This window comes from Corylus avellana, chromosome ca6 (genome assembly GCF_901000735.1).
Source record: "Corylus avellana chromosome ca6, CavTom2PMs-1.0".
Classification (NCBI taxonomy): domain Eukaryota; kingdom Viridiplantae; phylum Streptophyta; class Magnoliopsida; order Fagales; family Betulaceae; genus Corylus; species Corylus avellana.
In genome coordinates, this window is record NC_081546.1 from 25521090 (window position 1) to 25530356 (window position 9267).

Consider the following 9267-nt stretch of genomic DNA (forward strand, 5'->3'; position numbering starts at 1 on the left):
AAATCTTCACAGATCACAAGAGCCTGAAGTATTTCTTCACTCAAAAGGAGCTCAACATGCGACAAAGGCGCTGGTTGGAACTACTAAGCGACTACGACTGTAAGATCAACTACCACCCTGGAAAGGCAAATGTAGTCGCTGACGCCCTCAGCAGAAGAACCACGGAGGGGACATTATCGGCTATGATCACGATGCAACAGAAGTTACTCCTTGACCTGGACAAAGAAGGAATAGAAATAATTCAATCTTGCATGAGCAGCCTAACCCTGGAGTCAACCTTATTGGAACAAATCAAGACAGCACAGCTTTCAGACAGCGAGTCATCTATAATTCGTGAAGGAGTGGAGAAGGGAATACAACTAGATTTTCTGATTTCCAAGGATGGAGTGTTAAGATTTCGTGACCGAGTGTGCATTCCCAATAATGCAAAACTAAAGAAGGTCATCTTGTCAGAAGCCCATCAATCCTTATATACAGTCCATCCAGGAAGCACGAAGATGTATCGAGACTTACGCAAAAGCTATTGGTGGAATGGAATGAAGAAGGATATCGCGCAATACGTGGAACGATGCCTGACGTGTCAACAAGTTAAGGCAGAACATCAAAGACCTGCAGGGCCTTTACAACTTCTCCCTATTCCTGAATGGAAATGGGAACGTATTTCGATGGACTTTGTGTCTGGTTTTCCCAAGGCTCAAAGTGGTCAAGATGCGGTTTGGGTCATTGTTGATCGGTTAACTAAAACTGCACACTTTCTACCGATCAAGATGAATTACAGTATGGATCGGCTCGCAGAACTCTATGTCAAGGAGATCGTACGACTACATGGAGTTCCCGTATCCATTGTGTCAGATCGAGATCCAAGATTTACCTCAAGATTTTGGCGGAGTTTACAAGAGGCAATGGGTACAAGACTAACTTTCAGTACAGCATTCCACCCTCAAACCGACGGGCAGACGGAACGAACAATTCAAACTTTGGAAGACATGCTGCGATTGTGTGTTCTTGATTTCAAGGGGAGCTGGATCCAATATCTTCCGTTGATAGAATTCGCCTACAACAATAGTTATCACGCAAGCATCGATATGGCACCTTATGAAGCCTTGTACGGAGAAAGTGTAGGTCGCCACTATATTGGGACGAAGTAGGAGAGCGGAAACTACTTGGGCCAGAAATCATCCAAGATACGTGCGAGAAGATAACAGTAATAAAGCAGAGATTAGCAGCAGCTCAAAGTCGACAAAAGAGTTACGCTGACGCGAGACGACGAGAGCTAGAATTTGAAGTTGGCACAAAAGTCTTCCTCAAGATTGCTCCTATGAGAGGAGTAATGCGATTTGGAAAAAAAGGGAAGTTGAGTCCTAGGTTCGTTGGTCCTTTTGAAATTCTTGAGAGAGTTGGGGCGGTAGCTTATCGTTTGGCATTACCCCCGAACTTAAGTGAGATTCATGACGTATTCCATATATCAATGTTGAGGAAATATGTTCCGGATGCAACACATGTTTTAGAAAGCGAACCCCTTCAAATCCGACCCAACATGACTTACGAAGAGACACCAACAAGAATACTCGATAGAAAGGATCAAGTCCTTAGAAACAGAAGTATATCAGTAGTGAAAGTCTTATGGAACAATCACTCAACAGAGGAAGCTTCATGGGAACTGGAAGAAAGCATGCGTAACAAATACACTCATTTGTTTGAGTAAGTTTCCTGTAAAGTCTTATTTTATGGTTGAAGTACGTAGAATAGCATAATTATTAATTGATTGATGAATATGATAGAATCTAAATTCATGGATATAGTGATAATTAAAGTTTTAATTTCGAGGACGAAATTCTAATAAGGAGGGAAGATTGTAGTGTCCCAGAATTTTCAAAGCTATTTAAATAGATTATTTTGATAATGATGTTATTTTAATATCCATTGTAGCTAAGGATTTTAATTCTTGGGAAATTTATGAGAGTGGTAATTAGAGAATGGTAATTGGTGAAATAATAGGATAGTAATTGGAAGGTAGAATAGTATAGGGTAGGTAGAATAGTATAGGGTAGGTAGAATAGTATTTGGTGAGTGAAATAGTAAATGAAGGGTATAATTGTAAATTGAAGGTAGAATAGTATTTGATTTTCTCCTATAAATAGATCTCTTCTCCTTCACAATTTTCACCACTCATCTCCTCTCCCATCTCTTGCATATATTCTTCCTTCTTCCGCTTTTTACTCGGTCTTTCTTCTTTCTAAGAGTGTTTACTCAGAACAGAGAGAGAAAGCGCGAGACCAAGCGCTACAAGAAAGAAAGAACACAAGAGATAGCGGACTTTAGAAATTAGTTTCAAAAGATATACTAGTGGTGTTAGTCATATTGGAGCAACTAGATTCCTTCATACCACTTTTAGCTTCAGTCTAGAGGTAAGTTGTAACATCCCCAGTCCGTTAAGACTGAGTTTGCCACTTTTCTTCTTTTTCAACAAAAATTCTTGCAAAGATCTATAAGGTCTATCAGAGTACTTGATTTTAAAAGATACTTTTCTTCAAGAGATTTTATTACAAGCGGAATTAGAAAACATTAGATTTTAGTTGCGGAATATCATATCATTACAATAACTTATATGAAAAGACTTTGAAAATTAATAATTATTCCCACCCCATTCCGGCCTCCTATTCCAGCATCCTTTCTACCTGAAAACAAGAAATAAACCTGAATGAGCCCAAAGGGGGCCCAGCAAGTAAAATCCACAACCATAAATAGTTTTACTCCTTGTTCTCAGTTTTGAAAATCGTTTTCACAAATAAATATACATCCAGCCATAATAATATATGTACGTACGGTTGCATCTCCAGTAACATATACATACTATTACATCTAGTAATAGATCATCGTTGTAAATCATCTTTATAAATCATCATCATAATGCATCATTATAAATAATCTTTGTAAATCATCATAGCATATCATCGTTGAAAATATAGTATCATTTTCTCATAATAGGCCCATGTACACTATTACCCCTGTGTACGAGGGTTGCGGGTCCTTGTGACCATGGCACTGAACTGTGGCCTCAGCCATGCCCGACCGTTAATTAACTCTTTTCTTGGTGCACGCAACGGTCATGTTGATGGAATACCACCTTCTGGCATAGCCTCCTTCAGTGGTTTCGCCTCCATCCGAGTATCGGTACCGAACTCTCATCTTATCTTATCTTGGGGCCAAAAATACTCTCCTCCATACATGTGCCCTCATTTCATAAACATTTATCTCATCTCTTGTACTTTTTTTTGTACTTCTTTTGATGCATCTTAGGGCAACATGTAGGAGGGTTTATCATCATTTTTCTTTCTTATAATCATCATCATTTCTCAACTTTCTTTTCTTAAAATAGAAACTTTTCCAAATATAAACTTGTTGTGCTTAGAAAGCATTTAAACAAATAGAAACTTTCTAGATAATTCTTTTAGAAATCCTTCATGCATGCAACATAACTTCATAATACGTAAATAAAATAATCATTTACAATTTAATACAAGAATATATAAATAGCATGACATGAAGTAATTTTAGAAGGGGTAGTGAATTTACTTACCTCTAGACTGAAGCTAAAAGTGGTATGAAGGAATCTAGTTGCTCCAATATGACTAACACCAATAGTATATCTTTTGAAACTAATTTCTAAAGTCCGCTATCTCTTGTGTTCTTTCTTTCTTGTAGCGCTTGGTCTCGCCCTTTCTCTCTCTATTCTGAGTAAACACTCTTAGAAAGAAGAAAGACCGAGTAAAAAGCGGAAGAAGGAAGAATATATGCAAGAGATGGGAGAGGAGATGAGTGGTGAAAATTCTGAAGGAGAAGAGCTCTATTTATAGGAGAAAATCAAATACTATTCTACCTTCAATTTACAATTATACCCTCATTTTACTATTTCACCAACCCTATACTATTTCACCAACCCTATACTATTTCACCACCCCTATACTATTCTACCTTCAATTTACAATTATACCCTCATTCTATCTTCAATTTACAATTATACCCTCATTTTACTATTTCACCAACCCTATACTATTCTACCTTCAATTTACAATTATACCCTCATTCTATCTTCAATTTACAATTATACCCTCATTTTACTATTTCACCAACCCTATACTATTCTACCTACCCTATACTATTCTACCTATCCTATACTATTCTACCTTCTTATTCTATCATCCTTATATCTACCATTTACTATCATATTATTTCACCAATTACCATTCTCTAATTACCACTCTCATAAATTTTCCAAGAATTAAAATCCTTAGCTACAATGGATATTAAAATAACATCATTATCAAAATAATCTATTTAAATAGCTTTGAAAATTCTGGGACACTACATAAGTAAATTCACTACCCCTTCTAAAGTTACTTCATGTCATGCTATTTATTCATTCTTGTATCAAACTGTAAATTATTATTTTATTTACGTATTATGAAGTTATGTTGCATGCATGAAGGATTTCTAAATAAATTATCTAGAAAGTTTCTATTTCTTTAAACGCTTTCTAAGTACAACAAATTTATATTTGAAAAGGTTTCCATTTTTTAGAAAAGAAAGTTGAGAAATGATGATGATTATAAGAAAGAAAAATGATGATAAACCCTCCTACATGTTGCCCTAAGATGCATCAAAAGAAGTACAAAGAAAAGTACAAGAGATGAGATAAATGTTTATGAAATGAGGGCACATGTATGAAGGAGAGTATTTTTGGCCCCAAGATAAGTAAGAATGAGAAGAGTTCGGTACCGATACTCGGATGGAGGCGAAACCACTGAAGGAGGCTATGCCAGAAGGTGGTATTCCATCAACTAGACCGTTGAGTGCACCAAGAAAGAGTTAATTGACGGTCGGGCATGGCTGTGGCCACAGTTCAGTGCCATGGTCACAGGACCCGCAACCCTCGTGCACAGGGGTAATAGTGTACATGGGCCCTATTATGAGAAAATGATACTATAATTTCAACGATGATATGCTATGATGATTTACAGAGATGATTTATAATGATTATTTATAATGATGCATCATGATGATGATTTATAAAGATGATTTACAACGATGATCTATTACAAGATGTAATAGTATGTATATGTTACGGGGGATGCAACCGTACATACATATATTATTATGGCTAGAAGTATATTTATTTGTAAAAAAATGATTTTCAAAACTGAGAATAAGGAGTAAAACTATCTATGGTCGTGGATGTTACTTGCTGGGCCCCCTTTGGGCTCATTCAGTTTTATTTCTTGTTTTCAGGTAGAAAGGATGCTGGAATAGGAGGCCGGAATGGGGACGGGAATAATTATTAATTTTCAAAGTCTTTTCATATAAGTTATTGTAATAATATGATATTCTGCAACTAAAGTTTAATGTTTTTTAATTTCGCTTGTAATAAAATCTCTTGAATAATGTTTTATACATTTATCGTATCCTTTAAAATCAAGTACTCTGATAGACCTTATAGATCTTTGCAAGAATTTTTGTTGTAAAAGAATAAAAGTGGCAAACTCAGCCTTAACGGGCTGGGGATGTTACACCGAGGGCCAAATTCAAAATTTTTTGGTGTGACCAACCACCCAATATGGCAGAATGGGGGGTGGCCGGTCACCCAATATTATTTTATTATTTTCTTTTTAAAATTATTTTATTATTAGTAGGACACGTGACAGGACATTGGTTCTTGGATGGAGATGGACGGCCTGGATCTGGAATTCCAGTGGATTCAGATCCCATTTAACCAACCCTCAAAGGTTACTACAGTGTTTCCCAATTATAGAGAACCAAAAGTGGTTTTCTACACATTATTTTAATATAAACATTTCTCTTTGTTCTTTCATTTTTTTGTCTTTCATTGGGGATTGTGTTGGTATTTTGTGAAAAAAGTGAGGGCAGGTATGAAACTTGTATTTTGTAAAAATATAATATTTTAATGGTTTAGGAAAAGGTAAGGAAAGTTATTGTGAAGTATATTTTAATAGAAAAACAAAAAGTAATTTTGTGCCCTAAATTTAGAAAAAATAAAAGGGAAGCTACTTTAGTGCTTTAAGAGAGAAAAAGAGGCTGTGGGGCCACTTGCCTTAGGTAGTTTGCAGCATCCATGTCACCTACTCTAGACAATCTAAGGTGTCAAGCCCACCAACCCGAAGCAGGTGGGCCTGGTAGCTTCCCTCTTAATTAAATTGTTCAAATTTTAAGAGATCCAAACATATTATGGTATCATATTCAATTATTAATTATCTCAACTAGTAAAAACTAATAAATTTAATCATTTAAAATAACAGTTGAACATAAACAAACAGCCTAATTTTCATTTTATACCTGAATATTATGTAGGCCCTTTAACTTTCAAACTTGGAGATTACAATGGAAGCCTACCAACACTTCATGATAACCCATGGGCATGGACGCAGGTGTTTCATCTTTTTGCACATTTCATGACAACTTTAGATTTATTTATTTATTTTCATTTTAATGAAATGTGATTATTGTGATATTCAGGGCATCAACATCATATATTTGGATGCACCCGTTGGTGCTGGGTTCTCTTATTCAAAAAGCTATGACGGCTATATCATGGATGACTATAAATATGTGGCACAAGTCTACGAATTTCTTCAAAAGGTGCGAGACAGTGTGAAAAGAGTAATGTTTATATAAACACTCTGAATTGAATGATCATTTTTACTGTCACGTCAATAAATATGGACTTGAGAGTGTGGGAGTAAGAGTGTTTATCATTTCTCATGTGAAAAAATAAGAGATTTGTTAAGACTAGGTGTCTGTTATTTTCAAATTTTATATAGTGGTTTAGGTGTTTAAATTTGTTTAACTAAGTTCAAATTTTATATATGCAGTGGCTAAGTGAACATCCTCAGTTTTTGAAAAATCAACTCTATATCGGTGGAGAGTCATATGGTGGCATGCCTGTTCCGATGATTGCGCAACAAATAGTGATAGGTAATATAAGTTGATTGGAACAAAAGCTTTACTTAACTTGAACCTCTTCTTTTTAATCGTTATGTTTTTAGTAGACTATTATACGATTATCATTCAATTGGGATGACGTGGTAATAAAAATCATTTTTTAGATCGATAAGAACTGAATTTTCTTAGAAATGGATGTGGCTATTAAATCACCACTTATTCTACAAGCTTAAGTTAATAGTAAGAGGTAGATTTAATCATTTAGTCAAATTCTTTAATACTCCCGCTCACGTGTGGGCTCAAACTCCCTTTTAATAGGTGATGCTCAACATGTGAAATATTTAATTGAGATGGAGGTAGATGAAGGAGTCCAGGTTCGACTTCAAGACTTTTAACTCTGATGACATGTTAAATCACCACTTATCTTAAAAGCTTAAGCTGATAGGAATATGTAAATTTAATCATTTAGTCAAATACTTTAATAGTGGCATTCCCACGTCAACCACAAACAAATTTAACAGTTTAGTGCCTGACTTGATAAGTGTTGTGTGGACTTAACAAACTAACATGGTCGTCTATGTGGGACTATCATGTCAATCACAATCAAATGTAATTGTTTAGAATTTTCTAAGTACTGTTTCTCTAAAATTGGCATTTGATTTCATAATGGTGTTGTAGGTAACGAAGCAGGGAGTGTGCCAATGATTAATCTAAAGGTAGAGGAACTAACTATATTTTCTCAATCAAAGAGGATAGGACTTTTGCCTGTTTTCATTTGTCCTCTCAGAAAACATGGAAGTGTATTATAATTATGAATTTTCAAAGTTGGGTTGCTTAAATATTGTTCAAATTTTATCAGGGCTATGTGATTGGGGGTGCAGTGACAGATTCATTCACTGACACCAATGCAAAAATCCCATATGCCCATAGGCTGACTCTCATATCAGATCAACTCTATGAGGTAATTTGGTCTTTAACTCTTTTTTATTGCTCATTTTTGAATGACTAAATTCACCCATTTTTGTCACTCCCTTGTTTAAGTTAAATATACACGTACAAATTTTCCTAGCTCTAATAGATTTCTTCTGGTAAACGTATTTGATTCTAAACTCTATTACATTTCATAATTTATGGTCAGCAAAAACGAGTTGCAACGGCAATTATGTGAATGTAGATTCGGACAATTATCAATGCTCCTCAGACCTTGATGCTATCGACAAGGTTAGCAAAAATAGGCAGGAATAAGAAGCTAGATCCAGCTTATTTCCCTCTTAAGAGAAGAGCCACTAGATCAATAACTCATTCCCATAACAGTTTGGTATCACAATACAAAAAAAATCCCATTTAAAAATTGAGAAAAAGTTTGCACGGAGATGCATCGTGTTGGGAATCAAACTTTCTCGGTGTAAAGATGAACGCCGAGAAAATTTTAAAAATTATCGGCATTTATAAGAGAACGCCAACAATTCTCCGAGACAATTCTTGGCAGTTATGTAAACGCACAAGAACATGGAAGACAATTCTCGGCATTTACTTAACCGTCAAGAATATTTAAGACACTTCTCGGCGTTTATGTAAACACCAAGAAGTTTGCATTAAAATTTAGCAGCGTTTTATTACAATTTAAAAAAAAAAAAAAAAAAAAAAAAAAAAAAAAAAAAAAAAAATTGGTTATATTGGAACACCATGATAACTATTTTTTTTAAAGGTTAATTACCCTTTTAATACATAGGTTTTTATGTTTTTATTTATTCCTACCTAGGTTTCAATTTATATAACAGATGATATATGACTTATGGATCGTACTTCTATCAGCCAAACTAATGGACTACAATGGAGGTAGTTTTTGTCACCCAGCCGATTTGGGGGAGGTCGAACCACCCCCATGGCCATGGCTGAACCACCCCCATGGCCTCTGGGGGTGGTTTTCGACCACCCTTTTTGGCCACTGGGGGTGGTTCAGCCACCTCCAAGAGCCTTAGGAGTGGTTCGACTACCCCTAGATGGGTTGCAGGGGCGACCAAAACCACTCCTATGGCAGTCTGTTAGTTTGGTTGACCGAATTGTGATGGAGGTACTAAAAATAATGGTATTTACTTATAATTCAAGTACTATTTATGATACGAATTGAAACTTAGATGAAAAAAATAAAAAACGTAAAAACTTTGGTATGAAAAGGTAGTTAACATTTTTTTTTTTTTTGGTTTACTTGTTAATAAACCCAAATCTACAAAAGAGTAGTGTCAAAAAAAAAATCTACAAAAGAGTATTGGATCCACAAATACATAAATCCCCAAATTAATCAATAAA

General features: G+C 35.4%; 1 protein-coding gene across 1 annotated transcript in view; it reads left to right on the forward strand.

The window, feature by feature from the left end:
- The window catches only part of LOC132185440 (serine carboxypeptidase-like 18), a 25690-nt gene extending 17488 nt beyond the window's left edge, over positions 1–8202 (forward strand). The window contains exons 5-10 of the mRNA XM_059599213.1: positions 6367–6443; positions 6532–6654; positions 6888–6990; positions 7636–7673; positions 7817–7917; positions 8091–8202. Coding sequence (XP_059455196.1) covers positions 6367–6443; positions 6532–6654; positions 6888–6990; positions 7636–7673; positions 7817–7917; positions 8091–8202 — 554 coding nt within the window. The remainder of the gene's footprint in view (positions 1–6366; positions 6444–6531; positions 6655–6887; positions 6991–7635; positions 7674–7816; positions 7918–8090) is intronic.
- Positions 8203–9267: the final 1065 nt, after the last annotated feature.